The 23006-nt window shown below is 48.6% G+C and overlaps 8 protein-coding genes across 11 annotated transcripts; 4 read left to right on the top strand and 4 right to left on the bottom strand.

Moving 5' to 3' along the window:
- Positions 1–18: 18 nt before the first annotated feature.
- On the top strand, positions 19–1975 carry FOXG_11464 (uncharacterized protein). The gene has a single exon (XM_018391091.1). The coding sequence runs from the start codon at positions 272–274 to the stop codon at positions 1853–1855; it is 1584 nt and encodes a 527-aa protein (XP_018249677.1). The 5' UTR covers positions 19–271; the 3' UTR covers positions 1856–1975.
- Positions 1976–2215: 240 nt separating this feature from the next.
- FOXG_11463 (uncharacterized protein) lies at positions 2216–5842 on the top strand. Its single transcript, XM_018391090.1, has 2 exons — positions 2216–3078; positions 3128–5842. Exons 1-2 carry the CDS (start codon positions 2392–2394, stop codon positions 4913–4915), a joined length of 2475 nt encoding a protein of 824 aa, XP_018249676.1. The 5' UTR covers positions 2216–2391; the 3' UTR covers positions 4916–5842.
- Positions 2263–7626, bottom strand: FOXG_11462 (dihydrolipoamide acetyltransferase component pyruvate dehydrogenase complex). 2 transcript variants are annotated; one of them, XM_018391088.1, is made up of 3 exons: positions 7282–7626; positions 6835–7174; positions 2263–6710 (listed from the first exon to the last, which is right to left on the bottom strand). In XM_018391088.1, exons 2-3 carry the CDS (start codon positions 7150–7152, stop codon positions 5655–5657), a joined length of 1374 nt encoding a protein of 457 aa, XP_018249674.1. In that variant the 5' UTR covers positions 7153–7174; positions 7282–7626; the 3' UTR covers positions 2263–5654. The 2 variants fall into 2 exon arrangements, with proteins under 2 accessions (XP_018249674.1, XP_018249675.1); XM_018391089.1 differs by having other exon boundaries at positions 5117–6710; positions 7330–7458.
- Positions 7627–8309: 683 nt separating this feature from the next.
- Positions 8310–13707, bottom strand: FOXG_11461 (uncharacterized protein). 2 transcript variants are annotated; one of them, XM_018391087.1, is made up of 2 exons: positions 13556–13707; positions 8310–13495 (listed from the first exon to the last, which is right to left on the bottom strand). In XM_018391087.1, the coding sequence occupies exon 2, from the start codon at positions 12759–12761 to the stop codon at positions 8490–8492; it is 4272 nt and encodes a 1423-aa protein (XP_018249673.1). In that variant the 5' UTR covers positions 12762–13495; positions 13556–13707; the 3' UTR covers positions 8310–8489. The 2 variants fall into 2 exon arrangements, with proteins under 2 accessions (XP_018249673.1, XP_018249672.1); XM_018391086.1 differs by having other exon boundaries at positions 8310–13669.
- Positions 13708–13716: 9 nt separating this feature from the next.
- FOXG_11460 (uncharacterized protein) lies at positions 13717–13860 on the bottom strand (the record flags this gene model as incomplete). Its single annotated transcript, XM_018391085.1, has 1 exon — positions 13717–13860. The coding sequence occupies one exon, from the start codon at positions 13858–13860 to the stop codon at positions 13717–13719; it is 144 nt and encodes a 47-aa protein (XP_018249671.1).
- Positions 13861–14721: 861 nt separating this feature from the next.
- Positions 14722–18252, top strand: FOXG_11459 (uncharacterized protein). Its single transcript, XM_018391084.1, has 5 exons — positions 14722–14965; positions 15018–15123; positions 15176–15470; positions 15552–15759; positions 15810–18252. Exons 1-5 carry the CDS (start codon positions 14848–14850, stop codon positions 16394–16396), a joined length of 1314 nt encoding a protein of 437 aa, XP_018249670.1. The 5' UTR covers positions 14722–14847; the 3' UTR covers positions 16397–18252.
- Positions 15840–18263, bottom strand: FOXG_11458 (uncharacterized protein). Its single transcript, XM_018391083.1, has 3 exons — positions 17385–18263; positions 17221–17333; positions 15840–17163 (listed from the first exon to the last, which is right to left on the bottom strand). The coding sequence occupies exons 1-3, from the start codon at positions 17923–17925 to the stop codon at positions 16399–16401; spliced, it is 1419 nt and encodes a 472-aa protein (XP_018249669.1). The 5' UTR covers positions 17926–18263; the 3' UTR covers positions 15840–16398.
- A 219-nt stretch (positions 18264–18482) lies between these two features.
- On the top strand, positions 18483–22179 carry FOXG_11457 (uncharacterized protein). Of its 2 annotated transcripts, XM_018391082.1 has the most exons (7): positions 18490–18986; positions 19036–19200; positions 19252–19308; positions 19362–19445; positions 19496–20297; positions 20350–21683; positions 21741–22162. In XM_018391082.1, the coding sequence occupies exons 1-7, from the start codon at positions 18671–18673 to the stop codon at positions 22016–22018; spliced, it is 3036 nt and encodes a 1011-aa protein (XP_018249668.1). In that variant the 5' UTR covers positions 18490–18670; the 3' UTR covers positions 22019–22162. The 2 variants fall into 2 exon arrangements, with proteins under 2 accessions (XP_018249667.1, XP_018249668.1); XM_018391081.1 differs by having other exon boundaries at positions 18483–18986; positions 20350–22179.
- Positions 22180–23006: the final 827 nt, after the last annotated feature.

Below are 23006 nucleotides of genomic sequence, written 5' to 3'. Positions count from 1 at the left end.
TATTTCCGTTTAAGGCATATGCCAACAGTCGAATACAGCTTAGTCAAAGTCTGCCGGTGTATATGAGCCAACATCATCAGAGACATTCCTTAGTGAGCAAGAAAACTTCGGCATTTAACAAGGGTGCCAAAAATAAGCACCCTAAAGGCCTCCTAAGTGGCTGTTAAATTTGCTTAAGTCTATCCTAAGCTTACCTAAGCTTTTTGTCACGCAAGTTCTCATGCCTTCCCCAGACCTAACTCTGAGAAGTCTCTGAATACAAGTCAGCAAAATGGAACAGAAACTGCCCTATCCGTCTCAAATGCTCGATTCGGCAAAGAGGCACTTGACTCTGCTCGACACCACCATACATGAAGTCAAGCAATTCATCCAAGCTCTGCAGTTGAGCTCTAGGTCTACATCTGGCTTACCAACTTTCTTACGCACATTGGAACGGGAAAATGTAACATTATGCAACCTCGTCACTGAAATATCAGTCTCAAGTACAAATCTGGATGATTTGCAGCTCACAAAGCGAGAACAGAAGCTTGATGCGAGTGCCACTACAACGACGCAGAGCGTCGCTCAGTGGAACCGTCTTAAGAAAAGCCATAGCTTCGTTGCTATAAATCAGTCCTTCCAGGGCTCGTCAAAGGATTTGCGAAAACGGGAGATCCAAAAACGACAGGTCTCAGGGCAGGAGAAACACAATCTGCACCGACTTCTAAAAGAACAAGCTCGAGTTGAGGTCGATGTTGTTCAAGAAGGACGAGAATGGATTGCTGCTAAAGCCATCTCTCGTGATAGACTCGCTCGCCAGTTGAACGATAGCGGCTGGGGCTGGGGTGACCATGAACTCGGTGATGAAGTCGACCGGGATGAGTGGGAGGATACCCCTTTGGCCAAATACGTACAACGGCTAGTAAATGCTGCAAGAATGAACCGTCATGAATACAGATTCCCTCAAATACGTCTGGTTCTGACTGGTCTTAGTCGAGGTGAAAGGGAGCTTGACATAGTCCTTGATCAGCTAGAACACATTGATCCACTTGTCAAAGTCATCATCGAAGATCAGGATAGTGACTTTGTCGCAGCATCCCCTCCTCCGCTTGACGAAGCTATTGACAATATGGTTGGCAATGAGCTTGCATCGCTCACATCCACCATCAACCTCGATCACACCATCCTCATCGATCTTATTTCCGACTTGACTCACCTCAGACTTGAACCCCAACCGTGGCAGTCGCGTACGACGCGTGCCCAGATAGACGAAGAGAACGCTCATGAAGGGGGTCTCATGTCTCGTGTGTTGTACCCGGTGTTAGCAGGTCGCAAGCTCGTATGTACCCGTGAAGCAGCGGATCATTTTCACGATGTACTACGAACTGTTGGCACCGAGACTGAGCGCGAGCGAGGGAGGTTGTTGGTTCCTTGGGGCGACGATTTGAAACAAATATCTTCGGACCTTACGCGGCAGCGTTTTCAGCAACTCACCATTTACCCCTTACCACCTGATGTTCAGATACCAGTTTCTGTAATCGATGAAGCATGGGATATGAAAGCTATTGATTGTGGTATTTCCAACGGGAGCCTTCCTCAGGTCGCCCAGGATGTGGCTTTGAGTAGCGGCTTCAAGAGCTCCAAGTTGTCTATCTTCATGTACGGGTGGGCGGCTGGCCTCACTACTGTTACGAGCAACAAGGAGGTCCGAGGGCAAATCCGAACTTGGGTGGAGGCGCATCGCAAGAGCGATGAAGAAACTGGGCCCCAGATATTTCGATTAGAAGTGACGAGGAACCTATTAGCCAAAGCTGCAAAGCCCAGAGAGGGATGGCAAGAGAAGGATGAGGCTGATGGTAATGATGATGAATCATGATGCGTGGACTATGCGTATCCTATACAGAAATGTTCAAGGCGTAGACAGGTAGACTAATACATTAACTGGCAAGACTGGGTATGAATCAATATCCAAATCTTGATTGATAAGATAAGTCCGATGTCGTAGTCATTGCACTAAGGAGTTGACGTCTTAAATCCTCAATGTCCACGTATGTCCGAGCATTATATAGTAATCGGACCAACCCTTAACCGAATCTTACTCCGACAGTCTAGAATCATTTAAGATTTACACTAATAATCAACAGGAATCGCCTGCTTCTGCATCAGCAACTGCTGGGGGATCTTTGCCATTTCCCTATAGGGTTAGCTTACATCACTGTCACTTATAGAATCTCGGTCTTTTGGCTCGGTCTTTTGCATCTCCACTGACTGATACTGCCCATACCCCCAGCCATGGTATCACAGACATATACTTCGAATTATAACTTTTTTCCAGACTGTTCGCATTGTTGAATTTGCCGTGTCTCGCTGTTTTTTTTCTTGGCCGAGTTCTCTGAGCTCGATCCATCAAGTATGCCCGGCAATTCACCCCCAATCACACTCTCAACCCCCAGCTTCTTCTTTAATAGTCCGCTGGATGTAAGTCAGGAGATCCTTACAGAAGCGACAGACCTGCAGGACACTTGCTTTGATCTACCGGCCGAGACAGCAACTGCCGGTGGTGGAACCGTGTCTTCGGCCGCTAAGACGGAGAAGAAGCGGCGCCGGCCGGCCCTCTCGTGTGAGCAATGCCGGCGCCGCAAGATTCGATGTGATCGTAGTCTACCTTGTGTGAACTGCGTCAAATCTAAGATATCGCCTTGCACTTATGCCCCAACTCACATACCGGCTTCACGTGCCAAGAAAGGCACAGGTCATGCTGGTGCTTCAGACTCAAACTCCCAGGTGCCGGCCAGGTCGGCCCCAGCCATTGGGTCTACCCAGAGACAGTCTCCATCAAATTCATCTGCAAGACGAACGTCTTCTAGCATTCCAAGCTCAACAGTAGGATCCAACTCCGATGCCTCCACGGTTGATGCCCTGGCTGCGAGAGTCAAGGAGCTGGAGCAGAAGCTAGCCGAGTCTTGTTACATCACGCAACCAGCAGAAGACAAGTTTATACAGCCTGACGACCAGGAAGCGGAGTCGGCTCCTATGAAGGGGACTGTATCTAAGACGAGGTTCTTCGGTCAAAGTCACTGGATGAACGGCATTCACATGGTCAGTAGTCCATTTCACGAAACAGAATCTTCCTAACTAAATCTTATAGTTTCCCGGTGTTTTTGATGTGCTCAAAGAGGCAGAGTCTCGCAAGAATCAACACCACGGTGGCTTTGTCAAATGCAAAGCTCTGGGCCGCACTATCAAAGCAAATCGTTCCAAACCTGTGTCGACTGACAAGTTGGGCAAAAATATTCCTGAGCGTGGCCTTGCTGATCAGCTTGTAAATGCCTATTTTGACACCTTCGAGGGCGTGGTTCGGATTCTTCATCGTCCAACCTTCATGTCAGAGTATGAGCGCTACTGGCAGAATCCTGAAGCCTCCAGTCAGGTTTTCCTTATGCAGCTTCAGTTGTGCATGGCCATCGGAGCAACTCTACACGATGATGTCTTCAGCTTGCGTGCGACTTCGATGCACTGGGTCCATGAGGCTCAAATCTGGCTTATGATACCACCTGAGAAGAGCAGAATGACTATCGCTGGTATTCAGATCATGTGTATGCTGGTCATCGCCAAAGCATGTTGTGCGGTTGGCCAGGACCTTACTTGGGTTTCGGCAGGGAGTCTGGTCAGACAGGCTATGTACATGGGATTGCATCGGGACCCAAGGCATCTTGGTAACATGTCCGTTTACCGTTCCGAGATCCGTCGCCGCCTCTGGGCAACCATCCTCGAACTCAATCTACAATGCTCCTACGATGCTGGAGGCCCCCCTCTTCTCTCCTCGAAACACTACGATGCACGGCCCCCAGCAAATTTGAATGATGATCAACTCACAGACGAGCCAGACTCAGATAGAAAACCAACTGGCGATCCCGAGACTCTGACTGATATGTCAGTCCAGCTCGCTCTTCAAAAGTCCTTTGCTCTTCGCCTCATCATTATCAAGCATGTCAACGAATTTAGATCCAAGGATTCATACGCCGAGACACTCCGGCTGAACTCCGAACTCACAAAGGCATGCCGGACATTAACAGAGACACTTGCTGCTCTATCGGAAGCCCAGAGGCACCAGCCACGAACTATCTTTACCCACTTCCACAGTTCTCTTGTTCAAATGTTCACGTACCGCTGCTTCCTCTCTCTTCATCAACCGATGGTCGCCCGTTCCGCCCTGGATCCGACCTACTACTACTCTCGCAAAGTATCCCTCGATTCGTCTCTGAAGCTCGCGCAGATCACTGGCCTATCGACACCTCGCTACGGTACTTCTTCCCCTGGAGGCTCCCTGGACCCTGCAGTCAGTTTTAACCGCCTCATCACAAACGGAGCAGGTGTGTTTCGTGTGATTCCAACTCAAACGCTTTTCTCCGTTGCACTCGAGTTTATCAAGAAGTCAGAGGAGCAGAATGATAGCCTCGGCGGCGGCCCTGTCATGAACCTTTTTGAACTTCGCGCTGTTCTCCAAAGTGCGCAGACTTGGTTCGAGAGACGGATACGTGCTGGAGAGACAGGCGTAAAAGGATATTGCTTCGTTGTTGCGTCTCTCGCCCTCGCCGAGGCCCTTGAAATGGGACTATCGCAGGAAGACGTTGATCAAGTAGTCGTTGATACAGGAGCAAGTATGAGTATAAAAGCCTACGACTTACTGAAAGAAGTTGCCGAGAGGGAAGGTTTATCGCTTGGTGAGCCTGAAGACGAAGAGGCTATACACATCGATGTGCCAGCGATTGATAGCGATGCCATGCAGGGCATTATGGAGATGCCCTTTGACTGGATGGTAATGGGTGGTGACCTTGGTCTAGATGGAATGGGAGCGTTCAACTGGGTTCGAGGTGGCATGGGTATGCCTCAGCAGTTTGACTCCGTCGATCCATCAGTTGTATCACAATTTTGAGACTGGCGTTGAGGGATCTGTAATGACTTGACGATGAAGGAAAATCTCACCTTATGTATTAATGTACCTGGGCACTTGACATGGCAGCCTCTCCTCTACTATATTTACTTGCCTTCTGACCATCAAACATGCCTCAAAGCCTCGCCAATTTCCATGCGGATCCTAGTAGGCTACTACAACATCTTGCCGGCTGGAACTTGGTCAAGATGACCCATGTCAGCAACTGCTTCGCACAGACCAAGCTATTGATCGCTTGAGGAGAGAATCGTATATTTAAGTTTTGTCGTGATATATGCAGTGTAGGCACAGTTTAAGTAGTCATATCTGGCGGTCGTAAAGCAGTCAACAGGAGGAAATATATAATGAGGGCATATGCAATAGATTCTTTGTCCAAAACACCCCCCAAGTTCGAAAAGATATAACATTATTAATCAATGGTCATTGTACACGGGCTTTTCCAGCCTCGTAAATCTTCCACGAATGCTGCGGCGTGATCAGGCGAAGAAGCTCTGTAGGTGTCCTCATAGATGCTCATCATCGTCGTGATTCACCGATCCTTACCCAGGAATGCTCTCATGGGTGTCCCCACGATATCCCAAGTAAACTCCTTACCGCATCTCCGTCCCTCAGAGGTCATCTCCTCCTGTTCTATAAAAAAGTCATTCCTCGCTCGACCAGCCCTTTCGTCTTTCCCAGCATAATTCGGTTTTCAGGGGCCACTTGACGTCCTACCCCTGATTTACAGAAGAAGCTCAAGAGGGTTCTCAAGAACCTGCTTGAGCTCCTTGAGCCACTCAGCACCGACAGCACCGTCAACGACCTTGTGGTCGAAGCTAGCAGTAAGGGTGATTTGGTCGTCGAACTCAACGCCGGCCTCGTTCTCGGCGGGGATAGCAACCTTCTTGGTGGTACCAACAGCGAGGATGGCAGCCTGGGGAGGGTTGATGACAGCGGTGAAGTGGTCAACAGCGGGGTTCATGCCCATGTTGGAGATGGAGATGGTACCACCCTGGTACTCCTCAGGCTTGAGCTTGCCATCACGAGCCTTCTTGGCGAGCGACTTGACCTGGCTAGAGATGGCCTCGAGGCCACGGCCCTCAACACCGGTGACAATAGGGGTGATGAGACCAGTGGGTGTGGAAACGGCAACAGAGACGTCGACGTTGTTGAACTGGCGGATGTTGCCGTCGCGCCAGCTGGAGTTGACCTGGGGAACCTTGCGGCTGGCGACAGCGATAGCCTTGATCAGGAAATCGTTGACGGAAAGCTTGTACTTGCCATCGGCAGAGCTGTTCAGAGCCTGGCGGAGCTTGAGGAGCTTGCTGACGGAGATGGAGCTGGTGACGTAGAAGTGAGGGTTGGTCTGGGTGGACTCGACCAGACGGTTGGCAATGGTCTTGCGCATGCCGCTGATGGGGATGTCCTCGTAGGTAGCGCTGGGGGCGCTGCTGGCGGCGGGGCTGCTGATGGCCTTCTTGACATCCTCCTCGGTGATCTGACCGTTCTTGCCGGTACCCTTGAGCCCATCGATGCTAATGCCCTTCTCACGGGCAAGTCGCTTGGCGGAAGCGGAGATGTTGGGGAGACGGTCGAGAGCAGTCTGGAGACGGCCCTGAGACTGGTATTGTTGAGGCTCAGGAGTAGGCTCAGGGGCGGAAGCGGACTCGGACTTGGACTCGGACTTCTCCTCCTTCTTGGGGGCAGCGGGCTTAGCGGCATCACCACCAGCGTCCTCGATGGAGAACTTCTCGAAGGCGGAGATATCGGTACCCTCCTCAACAAGGACGGCAATGGGCTATATCAAAGAATTGCATGTTAGTGACATGATTTAACAGCAGTGAGTGATATTAGGCGCTGGAGGTAGATACCCCGAGGCCCGAGAGGTGACCTGAGTGGTTTCAAAAAAGTGAAGAACTTACGCTGCCAACGGGAATATCCTTCTCACCAGCATCCTTGAGGATCTTGGCAATGACACCCTCCTCCTGGAACTCGAAGTCCATCTGGGCCTTGTCGGTCTCAATCTCTACCAGGACATCACCAGGGGCGATAGAATCGCCGGGCTTCTTCTGCCAGGCGCCAATGTTACCAGCCTGCATGGTGGGCGACAGAGCGGGCATCTTGATGACCTGGTGCTCGGGGAACGAGGCATAGTGTCGCACAACGTGGGCAGCGAAGCCGGTTCGCAGGGCACTGTGGGTAGGGGCGAGAACGCGCCTTCGGAGAGCGGCGCTGAGCATTGTGGGAGGTATTAAGATCTTTCTGAAGGACGGAGATGTTAGTCGGTGATGAGCATGGGGGGGGAGCGCGAATATGAACATGGCTGAGCCACTTTTGGGGATTTTGGGGGTTCTGAGAAAAGGACTCACCGGCCGGAAGGGCAATTGAAAGCAGAAGTATCGAGATGCGTGACTTACGGTCACGAACAGAAACTCGAGGAGCGGAGCGAAGAGATCAAGGACGGAGAGTGATGCAGCTCTGGCGTGAGAAGGAGAGGGAGAGAAAGAGTCGGGATCGGAGGAAATTCTTGGGGTTGGATAGACGTGGAGTTTTTTGCATGTTGAGCTCCGAAGAGTGAGGTACTTTGAAGCTTTGGCGTGGGCTAAACCATTTCGGGACTCAAAGTGGCTGCAGGGGCCTTGAAGAGAACCCAGCGTTGGTGGTCCTCAAGTTCCGATGCGACCGTTGAGAGGACAACATTTGGGCAATTTCAGGGCATTTGGTAGCATTTCTCAAAGATTTTAGGGGATTGATGCACTGTAAGCCACTGAGCTTTAGCCCTCATACACGGGACTGGGATGACCCGCCAAATTGGAAGGATTGGATCTCGCAACAAAAAAAAAAAGGGACGTGGACGCCATCATGGTACCTTGGGTTCGGGGGATCATTACGCGATATGAGCGAAGTCCGGGTGAACAAGAAGAGCGAACAACGGCGTGTGTAAGTCATTGAGAGTTATCAGTGTTATAGCTGAAGCATTTCTTTTGCCAATTGCCCTCTATTACCCCGCCCAAGTCCCCCAGCTTGACCGACAGGTTTAAACCTCAATACTTCCTGATATTTATGTTGAGACAATTATCAAGGCCCTGCTGAAGTATCTTATCTCACACTCCGGAGTTGCTGAATTTTCTTCGGGCAAATTGTCCCATCCTGACTTCGGGACAGATCGGCCCGGATCATGGTGGGGGGTTCAATTGGTCGATTTTTACCTAAGTTTTTGAATGTCCACGGAAATAAACACTCTGGAGAAGACCCTTGACGACTTCAACAGCCAGATGCACACGTTTCCTCCATATGGAGAAGAAGCATTGCTAATAAAGTTGCGGGGTGTCGTGACATGAAACCCTTGATGCTATATGGGCCCATTCGTGGGCAGATGTTTCTGAGCATCAATGACTTGCTGTCATGAGCAGAGCATGGTCGGTCACTGGGCAAGTAGTCGATGATTATCAAAGATTCAGTGCCAACTCATGATCATTAAAGGAAGAAATCTAAATTATCATCATTACATACATCTAATATGCGAGGTATCAAATCATCTTTATACTTTTCCACGCTCTCGTAGGCCATTACAATTTCAACTTCCACCCGCCCACCATACTTTCACCATCTCTTTGGGTACGCTCAATGCTGATGAGATGGATCTCTTTCTATTCGGTTCATTGCTCCCCGAGGAGCCCTTCGAGTCCTTTGAGCCCTTAGAACTCTTCGATTTTGAATTGTTTGTGTGACCTTTAGTGACCAGCACCGATTTCCTTTGGGTACCATCTTCCCCAAGCAATCCCGTTCCTTGACGAACCACTCCGATCCTCTCTTTCACCGGCTTTGGTGGTGGTTTTGGAGGAGGCAATGGTCTCATTTCCACTTCCTCTGGTATATGCTCCTTGGGAACGATTGCACGGATTCCAAAGTTGCCTTCTTCCTTCTTTGCCCGGCCATCACGTCCTCTACCTCGCCCTTTACGATCAAATCCAAGCTGGAATCGTTGTGGGGTATCTCCCTCGGTGAAAATGGCTTCAAGCTCACTGTCTGGCTGCCATTGTGCGGCTCGGGGTAGTGATTTGAAAAGATTGCCATCAACGAGAAGTGCTGTAACAGATGCAATGGTCGTTGGCGAACGAGGAAGCCTAATCCGTCTCCAATAGATCCACGAGATGATATGAAGAAGCATCAAGGCGCCCACGATACCCTGTAGAATTCGTGTGGCGATCGCATCCTGTCGAAGGCGAACACTCTCTGTAACTTGACTACCGCTGATAACTGGGACGGCCTGAGAAACCGGCTCATCAGGATCGATGCCACTGACAATATTTGTCCCATCTGCGACTGGAAATGTTCCTCTTGAAGACAAATGGCGTCGACTTCTGAAGTTCAATGACTGTGCCCTTATGATTCCGTGCTGAGATAAGATAGCAGACTGGACTTCGTTTGCGGCACTGGGAGTTGAGCTACCGAATGTACTGTCGGGTACGGCGAACTGAGATGCGTTCAACATTGCAAAAAACGTGTCAAGGAGACCATCTGAAGTTACGTTGATGAGCTTTGAGTAATCGAGTTCTGGAATGGCGACGGTCGTGTCCTGGGCGGTGCTTTCGACCGGAATAGGCTGATGGTCCGGATAGAGACGTAGATCGTTGGGTCCGTGGAAGAGAGCAACGACATCAACTGCTTCAATGGATTCGTTACAGGCAAGGGCATTGATGCTGCTCACTGACATGTCACTACTGCCCACATCGACTAGCTCTCCCCATATGTATAACCAGTCTGAACAATGTGGCGATGACGTTGTCTTTCTCAAGCCGACACCGAAGAGTGTATCTCTACTCAGGCTTCTGCCATGCTGTGCAGGAAATGAAGTCGTTGTCGTCCCAATAATTGCGTTACTACCATTGCGCTCTCCACTTCCTCGGCAGGTCTCGCCTTCGAGATCGACACGAAGTGGATTGACTATCCTGTCGTCAAGTTTGTACTCGAGGGTGAGATTGGTGGAAATCTCGTCGGATTGGTATAGTCGGCATGACATGTTTGGGCGGATTGCCGTAAGTCGTGCACTGAACGTGAGATCGTTCCCCTCGACCGCTTCGGCTAGCGACATATTCGGTACGTTGAGATTTGCATAGGTGAAAGGGGGATATGGTGCGCCGCCCGCCAGTATCAGCGATGCCATGATGGTATCGTTGGTACAGTCAGTACAGATAGGATCGTCGCTGGAGGATGCTAGACTGTTGGCGAAGAAGTCCTCGGTACGCAAAGCAATACTGGTGTTCTGCCCGACTGGCATGGGCTCAAACAGAGGAGCAGTTGCGACTACCATGAGAAGCGCAACAAATCCACCAGAGATGGCGGCCAGGGCAGCAATATCTCGGATCTTAAGAGCCCTTGACCACGCGACATGCCTCAATGCATTCACAAGATTGAGTCCGACCGTTTCCTCAAACTCTCCTCGGCGTGAGAGATGCGAGAATGGTGAAAGAAGTCTTGTCCACCATTCTAAGGACAGCATGCACATTGCCACTAAGAGAAGCACCAAGGCTGGTACTACAGTCCATGCGATGTACGCTCCATCGTCCTTCATCGTTCTTAGCCCATCATTTCTCTGCGACACTCGTAGGGAGATCTCGAATCCTATTATGATACAAGCAAGAACAAGGATGTAGATCAACCGAATCAGTCCATGTAATGTAACGGGCTGTCTCCAGCCTGAGGAATCGAAACGGCGTGGTAGAACGTTCGCAGGAGGCGCGTTGCCTCCAAAGATATGGTAATAGCCCAGGTTGGGATTCTCCAACTTTTCGTGACCCTCAGCTCCGCTCAGGTAGGTCGAGCCATCAAGTCTTGCTCTCAAAGCCTTGTTGGGTGCAGCTCCCATGCCTTTCAGACATTCTACCAGCGGGTGGCTATGTGCCACAACTGAAGCCATTCCAACGATGGTGCTGGGATCTCGTGGGAGGAAGCCTTTCCTTGGAACGAGGAACATTGTCGACACTACCAGAACGAAGCAGATAGCCAGAAATGCAGTTATGATGTATGCTGGCACCGGTCGTACAACAATACGTCGTTCAATGTAGCTCGCGATAGCTGTTGACGTGCTTGATGAAGGCTTCATCATGGCATATCGAGCAACGAGGGCCGAATACTGCGTGAAGAAATTCTCGGAAAGTCTTCTCAAAGTATCATTCTCTGTTAAAGATTCCAGGCTAGGCAAATCCCCTCCATTCCTTGAGCTTAGTGCGAGGGCAGCTGACATAGCTTCGTCGGTATCAAGAATGGCTTCTCGACTGTACGATGAGTTCGTGAACGTTGCCAATAACTTTAGTTCTGTTGCTTGGTCGGATTCAAAGGTGTCAAACATAGCTCGAGCGACGGTCCATGCTGGCACTTGACTGAGTGTGGTATTTGTCGCCTGTTGGTCGGGTATGACTGAGAGAACGGCTTCTGGCGTCTTGGTAACCTTGATCCTGGTGATAATGTAGTTAGGCTTACATAGAAATGCAGCAGATGACGATATTTTTCCATCAAGGCGATTATTCGATGTCCTTGACTGGCGCTTGAGCTGATCAATATCGACATCCAGAACACCAGCCATAACAGCTATTCGCTGATCATCGCCTTTTGCAGAATTTCCACATCGACCTGGTTGAAATGCAAGAAACATTCTTGAGGGATCTTCGTTATTTGTGGTAACGAGTTTCGTGCTTGTAATCGTTTGATTTGAGGAACATTGTCCATTCGATAGGGTCATGTTCAACAACATAGCATTCCCATTTCGTAATCGCATAGAGTCCAAAGTTAACTCGGCTTCTTCACAGTCCATGCCACCGATAAAACCGTCCACACGTGCTGTGATCTGTTTCAGTTCGGGGATATCGCTTATAAATGGCGTGTAAGCTGCTCGAGATGTAACTCCGTTTGGAAAAGTGATATTGTCAACTGCAAGAGCTGCAAGAGTGAAATACGGCAAAGACCCAACGTTTTCCAACCCGGAAATGTTGTTGGAGAACTCGGATTGAATTGTTGTAGCGATCTTGTGGTTGGCAACCGTGGTGACTTTGGGTGTGATGAAAGCCACAGAGAAAATGACCATTATTTTGAAGATTATGCCAGCGATGACTGGAATCGTTACTAGCCAGTCCTTGTTTTTAATTGATTTGAAGATGGCCACCGGTTCAGAAAGAGAAACGTAATCCAATAAGAGAGACTTGTCAGCTTCAACCTGTGTGTTCAACATGCGGATCCACGGCATGGAAGCAGAAGCCTGGAACTCAACTCTGTACCAGAAAGCGGCCACGAGAATAAATATTATAGTTGTTCCATATTGCCACAGATATCTCGAAAGATCGTCGGACTCGTGAAGGCCTCCATTGTGTTCAGATAACTGAAGTGCGACTTGCACTCCTGCTATCAAAACAACAAACACAAGAGCATAGATGGCCAATATTCGTCGATGCAGAAAGACTGGGCGCCATGGTAATTCGATTTGAGTAGGTTCGGATGGCGAAAGGCGCGGTGAATCAGGGAAAGCCTGGCTCATCCGCGATTTGATGCTTCCCAGAAAAGGCCATCGTATTCCGCTGCTTCTTGTTGGTGAAGGATTATTACTTGGATCAAAAGGAGCAGCAGAGCTGGCCAATCTTTCGGAATCGAAGAACGAAGCGACGTTTCCGTGCTGGGAGCCTGAAAAAGCTGACCCAAGCCGGTGCGAGTCTGATCTTCCTAAGCCACTTGAAGATCCAGGTTCTGAAGAATTCTCGACTCCATGGACGGCGCGGATATGTCGATGGTACGAGTCAACGGGTTGACGTATCATTGGACGAGGAAGCTTCGTACTTTGTTCCGCTTGAGGTTCCATCGTCGATAAAGATTTGTGTGATTATCTAGAGTGTTCAGTATTGAGCATGGTCGTTTCATTATCGTATTTGGCAGCAAAACCATGATGCTGAAGAATATGCTACCGTGGAGTTTTCCCAAGATTCTATATCGCCATGTTGAGAGAGCAGTCGTAGCAGAAAAAGTCGTAAAACAGGTTCTCGTGAAATAGAATTGAAGCAGATGTGACGTGATGAAACGTATCAGAAGTGGAAGAGGAAGAGAGTGACGAAGACAAAAGAATGAATGCAGCCAAGGCCAGGACTGGAAAACAATTGGAAGAAGCTTTTCAACGAAAGACGTAAGGTAGGTAAGCAAGAAGCAAAAACAGACAGAAGTGCAAGTGACTAGATGCCAGTGAGAAAGTGACGAAGGAGAAGAAGAGAAGAGACAAATCACATTGGAAGATTGATATCAAGGCCTTCCTTGTTCGCATAAGTCGACTACTCTATACATAATGCCAGCAGAATACATAGAACACCTAGAATGGGGAGGGCCCAAGGTAACAGAGAGCTAATGCCCTACTCTAATACAGTTTTACAAGGCCAAGCAGGCGAGCACTTGCATGTCTGCAGTTCCCCGTCCCATGTCTTGGTCGGAGGAGCCTCAAAATGTCATCGCTTCTCCGTGTCATAAGGAGACGGCAGCCCACAAGAGGATAAGCCGAGTCTATATGAAACACGCCCAGCAGGGGTATTCTCCTTGAGTTCCGAAGACCTGGCAGCACAGCAGACGTTAGTTTCAATTATTGGCCAGGGTATTCGATAGCACTGCAACCCTATGATTTCAATGTTTTTCGTCGCTTGCGATGAGGCGTTTAGGACTGCGGTTGACCGTCCGCTGCTGTTTCTTAGCAGCCGCAGGTTATGGGCAAGGGTGGTTACATGCGCGGAGAAATATCTTTCGAGGAGGACACTATCGTCTCGTGAGCATTTAGCTCAGGGCGAATTGCCCAAAAAGACGTTGTGTTCCCCAGATGGGATGCATTGGGGGGGGAGGGGGGGACTTTGCCTGCATAAAGTGAGGATACCCCTGCTATCCATGCGCTTGAACAAATCACTCACAGGCGAAATTATACCCATGACTTGGCGCGTTATGGCAATGCTGAAGATTATCACCGGAAAATAAATCCTTGCTTTGTTCAATTAAACAAGCTGCAGATGCCTGTATGTGAGTAAACCAAACATTTTGACAAGAAACGTTTCTCGCGAAATGAGCGGCATTTATTTTCTGGCCCTGGACTTGATAAATTAACAGGGCGAAAGTGCCCCGTCAGGCTGATGCTGTAATCATCGCGTCGTCAGATATAATACTTTTTCTAATAAGCGACAAGGGTGAGACAGAACTTGTGTGCTGTCGCCGCCAACAAAGGTGTGATGTGATCCATGTATTAGGTTGTGTTTTGTTGGTGTTGGAGCATAGCCACACCCGAATTCACAGTGCAGTCCCTTGAAAGCCAGTAAAGAAATATACTTCAACTATCTAAGGTAGCCAGATACTGTGAATGCGGTGGTTTGGCTGAATCGTGAATGCCTTACTCCCGATAATCCGGAAGCTTTCGCAAGAGGTTTCAGATTATTCTCCCCATGACCTGGTAAAATATCTGAAGCGAAGACTTGCTCAACTCAATTCAAGCGATGTTTCGAATGTCACTAGTGTCGTCTGGTTCCACGGAAGAGCTCGGGCTGCCGAGATCTTGATCTTCCAACAGCTCTGGGCTGGATCTGGAGCTAAACTGAGAGACTGCAACTCTGGTGTAGATCAATATCTACCTGACAATGATCTTCATTTTCGTAGATCAATACCAAAATTGTATTGAAGGATACCTTCTTCAGTGACAAAAGCAGTTTTGTATAAATTTCGAGGCGCAGCATTAGCAGTCACGAGTTTTTAATGCCTGTGCTTTTAATCGTGTTGATCCTCTCTGTCTAAGCGGCGGACCTAGCTCCCTCTTATAGCACAATGTCAACCCAACACTTCGTACCACACGCAGTATAGAGCACTCGCTAAAACAATATCCGTATCCAAGTTGATCAAGAATTATCTCGTATACAAACTCACAATCTATCATGGGCTCGTCTTCTTCAAAGACTGCATACTCAGCCAACAACACACGTGGGGCATCAGTCGCTGCGTACGAATTATCGAGCGCTCTGACTGATACCTTGAACGAGATCAACTTGAATGGTCATTTACAAAACTGGCTTGGTAAAGGGACACTCACTGACTTGACCATTAGGTAGCTTGAACGAGCAACTTCGTCAGCTGCTTGAACGTCTAGATCAAGAAGCAGCCAAGTACACCAACTCCAAGGTCAACGATGACGAATCAAGAGAATGGGACCCGTGAGTATTCCCATTGGCCTTCCAGACAAAACATTCTGACTGGATTCTATAGGTCTCAGGCTGAAGTCCAGCTCATATCCGTGGCCTGGAAGTGTGCTCGTGGGACTTATGACCTTGAAGGCACCGTGACTGATACCGGTTACTGCACGTTTCGCCGTGATCAAGTAGTCGACAGCTCTTTCGCGGGGACCGTCAAACTCATCACATCAACTATCATCGAGGCGAAGACAGGCTCACGGATAATTGAATCATTGCCAGTTCTAGTGCTTGCGATACGTGGAAGTGCCAGTAAGATGGACCACATTGTTAATGCCAATGCCCAGCCCAGAACGACCGAAAGTTTTATTGTGAGTTCCCTTTCACCACTTTGTTTATGAAGCCATTTTTGTGTCATCTTATTCACGGCTTCACCTAACTAACAGTCGAAGGGATGTCTAGAGGACCTTAAAGCCCATTCTGGCTTCTTGAATAGTGCACGAGCTCTGGACTCGATTGTCACAAATATAGTCAATAAGTACCTGGAGACTTTTCCTGAGATGAGTGAGAAGAAACCGCATGTTCTTTTTACGGGACATTCCGCCGGCGGAGCTGTGTCACAATTATTATATCTTCGCCATATGTCTAACCAAAATTTAAGTAAGTTACGGAAACAAGCATGAAATGAGGAACTGGCTAACAAGATACAGACCAGTCTGCGAGATTTTCGTGCGTCACATTTGGTGCACCTCCTTGCTTGACCCAGCACGTTGATCTTGACAAATTTCAGCCAAGTAGTGGAACCGTGTGCGTCAACGTTATCAACGAGTTCGATGTGGTTACTCGAGCCGACAAACCATACATCTTATCTCTGGTAGATGTCGCCAGAGCAATGCTAGACTTGCCACCAAACGCAACCATTTCTGAGCTTGAAACAAGCGAAGGGATAGTCAGCACTGCTTTAGAAGCTACTAGAGATGAAAAACGCCCTCTTTCAGACGATTCTGAAGACTTTCCTGTCAAAGAATCAAACTTTTGGCGCTTTCCTCAGCCTTTCTACCACCATGTCGGACCTAGAGTTATTCTGTTGATGCGCTTCGTTGACAATCAGATGAGTCTCAAAGCAGTCGAAGTAAGTACTTCGGAGTTCCAAAAGTTGCTATTCTGCCGTGTTACTGTTCATGGCAAGAAACTCTACGAAGAAAGGATTAGTGCTTTAGAGCAGGGACGTTTCAATAATCTGTCAGCCTGGAAGCCAGACGGAGATTACAAGGATAAACTTCTTGATCAAAAATAGTTCTACTGAGCAACGAATGGCCAATTCTGAGAATGCGTCTTGCCCTCTGGGCGAATTGGCAACTTCACATGATTTCTCCGTCTTGCAGATTCCACAGCCCGATAAAACTGGACATCAGCCAATATCTTGTCGGCGAGGGTCTCAGCAAACCCTGAAGTTGGTGACTCCCCAAGAAACTCATCCCCATCAGCAGAATCCTCCACAGCCGACATAATAGCCTGACACTCCCAGCACAAGCAAACTGTATACTCCTCTCCAAAACGAATACGATAGAGAGACTGGGTCTCATCGTTTCCGGCTGCCAGTTTCGATTTCTTAATCTTGTCATCATGATTAATGAAGCGGCCACAACGTGCTTCCATGGAATTCATGTACGCTGTTGCTGAGAGTTGACTGGTGTGCCAGACGAGGTCAATGTCAAGTGCAGGAACCAGCATCTTGCCAGGGTAGAGTTTGAAAAGCCTCAGATACCTCTCGTATCTCTCAACTGCTCGGCGAAGACTTCCTTGCAGTGCTGGGCTTCGTATCCATAGATGAGCGTTCATCTTTTCAACGAAGACGCGTTGGCGCTCGACGTTGTCGACGAGTTTGCCAATGAAGCGAGAAGCATATGGCTTGCCGATATCTTGTGTTTGCATGTTGCCTCTTTGAATGATTGATTTGAGGAGAGTACCTGGAATGACTGCTTCTCCTTCGGGAACTTCCCAGGTCTCTCCAGTGACTACCCAGGCATCACGGATGGGGCCTTGCGACCTGATTGAATCGTGCTATATAGCAATTAGTTCATGTTACGGAGTTGGTGACATTCCCGGGTATAAACGCACAATAAGCTTCCATGGGAAATTGACCCTTGGGAGGTAGTCCCAGTACTGATTTCGGCAGTAGTCCAGATAGTCAGAAGGGTTAAGGAGGAAAGCATGCCAAATCATCAGAATATCTTGTTGAAGGGTCAGTTACGTGCCAGTCTTGGAAGAAGTGAGATACTCACCCACGGGTGGCAGCCATGAGGTATCAGTCATTGATATCCCAGTCTTTCCATCATGGGCACCATCTTTGCCCACTGTTGAAGTCAACCAAGCATTGAATTTTGCAGCCCATACCAAAAACCTTTGCGCTGCTTCTCCAAGGTACCACGTCCATTTCTTATCCCGCTTGGCCTCCCACGACGGGTTTCTTAGTGTAACTTCTTCATTAACATGCTTTTTCAAGCCTTTGATATACTTGCGACGATAGATCTTCTTGGTCGGTCCGCCCAAGTTGAACGCCTTGTCGAGTTTCTTTGAGTCGAGAATCTTGATGCGCAACGCATGAAATGCTTCTAGCAATTCTAGATGAACGGCGCATTGCACTGGAGTGGGTAGATTATCTTTATGGGAATCATCGAGTTCGCTGAAGATGTCTGGACTCGGGATGACGGGGTTTTCATCCAAGTCGGTGGCTGATGGATAGTATGTCTTTGATATGTTGTTGTTGAAGTCGCTGCTGGCTTGGTGAAGGGCGCCTGTATTATAACCGATGAGATGCGACATCTTTCAGTGAGATCCGGGTATAATAAAGGCGAAGTGCTTGAGGAGATGGGTATAATGCGCCGGGTCTTCCAAGTAGATAAGTGATTGAGTCTGAGTCGCAAAAGAATGGTCGGAGTTTGGCTTTGCCAGTCAGTCTTGATATGGTCACCTGAGCCGGTATGCCTTGATCATACCAAGACGATTAGAGCATCAGATGAGTCGAACCGCAGGGCTGAGCCGATGAAACTGGGCAACAACGTTTGGACTATCATTAACAATATATCCTTGGCGGTACTTTACCCCTCTGCCAGTTTGGTGGATAATTCATGTATCTTCTGGCAGTATCAGTTCTAGGCGTCTAATACCTTGGCAAGAGGTAATTACCCATAAGCAACCATCAAATCCCTTGTTTATTCTCCTCTTAATCTGCCTCGCTAGCGGAAATGTCTTGCAAGATTGCGGAATTTAGAGGTGGCCCACTGAAGTTCCAGCGACAATCTTGCTGTTTTGGGTGTCGAAACACTCTAGTCGGGCGAGCTGAACTAATTAAACAGGGTCCTTGCTGGGGCGCAGCATCAGATGAGAAGGCAGTCTGTGAGGCTTTCGACGATGAATGTCTTAAGACCACACAGTAATGATGATGCCTATTTCTCGTATATCGGCAAAATACCTCATCGTGTGAATAAGAATGATCATGCTCGCTCGAAAATTACCGGCACATACAGCTTGAACCATCGACAACCGTTCTTCTTCCAAGTCATTCACAATGTCACGGCTAAGGCAAAAGGTTCTCCCTGTGCTCGCAGCATCTTCACTGCCTTCATCCCATATCACTTCTGCGCCTGACATATCATGGACTCGAGTTGGCCCCGGGAAAGACCATATCCTCTCAGAACTTGAGAGCTTGTACTGGGATGGCGTCAAGGCCGAGCTTGAGAACATCGTTCGCACGCTCAAAGCGTGGCAGCAGCCAGAATTTGCTGATGTCGCTATTGAAGACGAGGATGATGATCTCATCCACGGCTTCGATACGTTTCTTGACTCGGTCAGTCAGCAATCTCGAGCACACGCCATACGATATGGTAAGTATGAGATACCCTCTATTAGTGAAAACATATTAACAGTTCACAGGGAAAATGAAGCAGGAACAGGCTCGGTATATGAAAAATTGGTCAACTAAAAATAAGGCATATGGGCGTAAATTTGCCAAAGATGCTTTTATTGATTCGATATCAGATCGAATCACACAGCAAGCAAGTGATCAGATCAAGAGTGATGTAAGAGGGTTTATTGAAGGTACGTCTCCCATTCTCAAAGGTCAATAGAATACATACTTATAAGTTTTAGCCAGTACCAAGCTCGAAGGAATGGAGCATCGCGCATGGATCCTCCTCCAAGCTGCTGGTATGTGCTATCCTTTGCAAACGCTCAAACAATATGACTGATAAGATCATTAGGCTTTCTTGATATGGAAAAACTGATCGAGCATCGTCCCCCTCCTGACATGTTCGGCTTCTGGAAGAGGCCAGCTATTCCCCAACGTGGGTCTGTTCCTGTCACGAGCCCCTTTACGTTACTCATATCATAATAGTTGCGCTTTCAAAGTTCAATGATGACTTCACTCCAAATTTTGAACCTCTTCGTTGCATGCGAAAGCAATGCAAGAAAGTTGTTCGAGGAAGCATGTTCATTCGCAACGACGATGGCTCCGATCCTGGCATAATCTGCGAAGAATGTTATCGAAATCATTACTACGGCAAAGACCCATATACGAAGACTTACAAACACTGTATCCTGTCAGAGACAATTACCCCTGAGATCAGCAGAAAGTTGTGTACGTGTCAGAGAATCATTGATGCCAGCAACAATGAAAGCTTGTTCCCTATATCCTGGCTAGAAGGGCACACTGGCTACGGTAGCAACATCAAGGATAAGTGCAAGCTTCTTCAACTTGGCGACGCGATTGCTATGGCCAAATATCTCGGCCTGCAAAGCAGTGTAGGAGCGAAGCCTCGGTCTCAGAAAGACATCGAGAAGTCCAATTGGAAGGCAAGAGTGGAGGAGCAGCAAAAAACCAGGTACACCTGGTCCTATGGATATACATCTTCTACCAAGGGAGATGTTAGTGACTTCGAAGACGAGGAAGAGCCGAAGACAAGGAATGAATCTGGACCTCGGGGTGGGCGGCTCAAGAGGATGAAGACTGTTCAGGAGACCAGTTTGCACGCGAACGACCGTTCACCTACTTCGACTAGCGTCAGCGTGGCGGAAGAAGCAGCAGAAGACGGAGATATCCCTCTGTTCTTCAGAAAGTACGTCGAGAAGTATCCTTACGGAAATGTTCACATGGCACTCCGTGTTGGCCCTATCGTCATTGAGAACGGAGTCGCGCAGTAAGTAATACTTTCTTCCCGCCATGCAAATAGTAACTCACATATAGCACAGCACTAAAGGCGGTGCCCTCGTGTCTCTTCGGGAAATGCCGATCTTCCATGAACGGTTCCATCTGCAGACAATGCCTGGCAGAGACCTCGCAGTTGGGGGCGGTCTGGATCGTCCCGTATGGAAACGCAAACGAAAGGCCACCGACCGCAAGAGATACAAGGCCATTATGAAGCAAGTCGTCGGTGTGCCATTCAGCGGAGATTATGCTTCACATGATCAGGAACTTTCTATCGTTCAGGATCTCTTGGCTGCCTGTAAACAGCCGTTTGACGATCCCGGATTGCCAACCTCTGATCAAATTAAGCTACTCGACAAAGTACTCGAGCCAGCTTTGGAGAAACTCAAGACGCTACTCAGTCCCAGACTAAGGATATATCTTGGTAGTATCTCAGAGCGGCTTCTGGACCAAGATGTTAAGCTGGCTTGGAGTGCAACACATAACAACTGCCAGACTTTCTGCAGTTCACTCATCGACAAGACGATCTTCCAGCCTCTTGTCAATGGGGAGCCTGGCGACCGGTCTGCTGATGTGTCCCGTCTCTACACCATGAGCTTTGTATGCCCGGATGAGGGATACAAGAGACGAGGTGTACGAACCAAGTTTGATGTTCCTTTCGGGCTCACTGAAGAATACCTCCTCCGCTTCCACTTTGGTCGTCACGATGAATCTGATATCATCGATACATATCAAGAGTATTGGTATGACTGGGGTGCTTTTGGCAGCACGCTGTACAAATACCAGGACTTGTATCCTTGGGACTGTACAGAGGCCTATGGGAGATATCCCACCAAATGCGGTGACTGTAACCTTGCCAAGCATGTTTGGGCTTTTCCATTCGACTCATGGTCTATATCCTCGCATCATCTCTCACGCGACCGTCACATGTACGCACCAGCATTGACTGATCAGGACTTGACAGCTGTTGGCAAAGGTGCCACTGCAACTTCGTGGATGCGGAACCGACTTACAGTCCTCTCGGCTATGTCTGTTCTTCACCGAGCTGCCACAGCCATGGCTCAGTCAGTCAAGCTCCAAAAGGCCACTGCATGGCTACACAAAGATCTCACACAGAGCACCCTTGATCCGTCTCTAGCAAGAGTCAAACTTGGTGGTATTCACCGTGCTCAGCCATGCAGCCACTACTACGAAGCGGGGGTTTACAGCCATTTCTTCATTGCTCCGTGGGCAACCCTCACTCGCGCCAAGCAAATCGAGGCGTACGAACTTCAGCGAGACGGCCGTGTCGGTCTACCCGATATGCCAGCTTACCTACGAAAGCGACGTTTCAGCGGACACGCAGACTTGACACAATACAACTATGTTGACTTCGGAGGTACAAACCCTGCACCCGACATCGACATCATCAACTTATCACCCCATCACCACATAGGTATGGATAACGTAGATGGCTGCTATAGCGACTCCCACTTCAGTCCAACGTCCGAAAAGCCGTGCCATGTCTGCGCAAGCGGGTGTGGAAGTTCAACACGCAACGCAGCAGACTGTGCAAGTGGGGAGACTATCAGAATGGCCGAGGCGGCTACTGCTGCTGCTCTCGCTGCAGAGAGTGTTAGTCATTCACATTCAAGTTGTGGAGGGGGTAGTTCTAGCTGTGGTGGTAGTTCGAGTTGTGGAGGGGGCAGCAGTTGTGGTAGTTCTAGTTTTTGAGCGTAAGCGATGGTGCCTTGTAGATTCCATGCTATATGTAACTATATCAGATATTGGACTTGATCTATACTTCTTATCAGTGAGCTTCCTGTGCCTCGAAAGCACATGTAACCCAGTAGGTTAAATACTACCTTCTATACCCTCTACAATTACCAATCATACTTTAACGGTTTGAATAACTCCCTCGTCGGTGAATCGACACCAATGCAGTGTTAACAAACTCCATTAAAGTTTAACGGTCCCTCGTGCAGTCACTGCTAGTTTCTCAAGCACACAACCTCGGATAGGCTATAACATCACCGACTTACAATGGAACGGTGTGCCACACACAAGTTGACATTTTGCCTCCAGCCGATTGCCTACACTACTTCTTGGACTGCAAGCTCATAGTAGCCCACTAACCATGAAAACTTCTCTTTGCATGTTCTAGTCCCAGTAGCTTAAAAGGTCTCCATGAATCGTGTTCGGCGGGCAATCCGCCTGTATCAAGCTTCCACCTTGCGAATCAAGTACTGTTCATTAAGAGTCTTCAGTGTTCTTCGCCACTAGTTGAGCAGTTCCCATCACATCGCCACGGCCCGAGTGGTCTCTCACCGGGCTTGACACATGGCTAGTTGGGTCCACGGCACGATATCGGTGTGCTTAGCGTTTCTGTCAGTAACTTAGACTGCAGAGATTGATCTTGAGCGATTTATGAATTCTGCGAGAAGTTTCTTTGCAAAATATTCTAGTGTTTTTGTTTGAACAGTTGAGGCTGTATGGGCTGTTAGGCTACTGCAATGCTACACAACCGTAACTCAACAACTCCTTCAGTGACCTTTCTGAGCGAAGTGCATCGAATATCACAAGCTTTCTGCGATGCACACACTTTAAACACCTCCACCCTTTTTCAACAAATCTCTATCTTGACTTATCGTGCCCACTATTGTAGAACTAACTCGGTGATACTCACTCCACAGTGCCATCGTGAGTTAAAGACAAGTATCCG

The sequence above is a fragment of the Fusarium oxysporum genome, chromosome 10, assembly GCF_000149955.1.
Source record: "Fusarium oxysporum f. sp. lycopersici 4287 chromosome 10, whole genome shotgun sequence".
Taxonomy (NCBI): Eukaryota; Fungi; Ascomycota; class Sordariomycetes; order Hypocreales; family Nectriaceae; genus Fusarium; species Fusarium oxysporum.
Note: the sequence above shows the minus strand (reverse complement) of the source record. Positions and strands in the feature narration are given on the sequence as shown.

What these genes read in the sequence shown, in the direction of transcription:
- FOXG_11464 (XM_018391091.1), top strand. Translation starts at nt 272, where the DNA reads ATGGAACAGAAACTGCCCTATCCGTCTCAAATGCTCGATTCGGCAAAG.
- FOXG_11463 (XM_018391090.1), top strand. Translation starts at nt 2,392, where the DNA reads ATGCCCGGCAATTCACCCCCAATCACACTCTCAACCCCCAGCTTCTTC. An exon ending in GGATGAACGGCATTCACATG is followed by an intron (nt 3,079 to 3,127) that starts GTCAGTAGTCCA and finishes TAAATCTTATAG; the next exon opens with TTTCCCGGTGTTTTTGATGT.
- FOXG_11462 (XM_018391088.1), bottom strand. Translation starts at nt 7,152, where the DNA reads ATGCTCAGCGCCGCTCTCCGAAGGCGCGTTCTCGCCCCTACCCACAGT. An exon ending in AGGATATTCCCGTTGGCAGC is followed by an intron (nt 6,711 to 6,834) that starts GTAAGTTCTTCA and finishes TCTTTGATATAG; the next exon opens with CCCATTGCCGTCCTTGTTGA.
- FOXG_11461 (XM_018391087.1), bottom strand. Translation starts at nt 12,761, where the DNA reads ATGGAACCTCAAGCGGAACAAAGTACGAAGCTTCCTCGTCCAATGATA.
- FOXG_11459 (XM_018391084.1), top strand. Translation starts at nt 14,848, where the DNA reads ATGGGCTCGTCTTCTTCAAAGACTGCATACTCAGCCAACAACACACGT. An exon ending in GAATCAAGAGAATGGGACCC is followed by an intron (nt 15,124 to 15,175) that starts GTGAGTATTCCC and finishes TGGATTCTATAG; the next exon opens with GTCTCAGGCTGAAGTCCAGC. An exon ending in GAACGACCGAAAGTTTTATT is followed by an intron (nt 15,471 to 15,551) that starts GTGAGTTCCCTT and finishes TAACAGTCGAAG; the next exon opens with GGATGTCTAGAGGACCTTAA.
- FOXG_11458 (XM_018391083.1), bottom strand. Translation starts at nt 17,925, where the DNA reads ATGTCGCATCTCATCGGTTATAATACAGGCGCCCTTCACCAAGCCAGC. An exon ending in CTCATGGCTGCCACCCGTGG is followed by an intron (nt 17,334 to 17,384) that starts GTGAGTATCTCA and finishes CCCTTCAACAAG; the next exon opens with ATATTCTGATGATTTGGCAT. An exon ending in ATTTCCCATGGAAGCTTATT is followed by an intron (nt 17,164 to 17,220) that starts GTGCGTTTATAC and finishes ATTGCTATATAG; the next exon opens with CACGATTCAATCAGGTCGCA.
- FOXG_11457 (XM_018391081.1), top strand. Translation starts at nt 18,671, where the DNA reads ATGTCACGGCTAAGGCAAAAGGTTCTCCCTGTGCTCGCAGCATCTTCA. An exon ending in TGTAAGAGGGTTTATTGAAG is followed by an intron (nt 19,201 to 19,251) that starts GTACGTCTCCCA and finishes TATAAGTTTTAG; the next exon opens with CCAGTACCAAGCTCGAAGGA. An exon ending in ATTGAGAACGGAGTCGCGCA is followed by an intron (nt 20,298 to 20,349) that starts GTAAGTAATACT and finishes CATATAGCACAG; the next exon opens with CACTAAAGGCGGTGCCCTCG.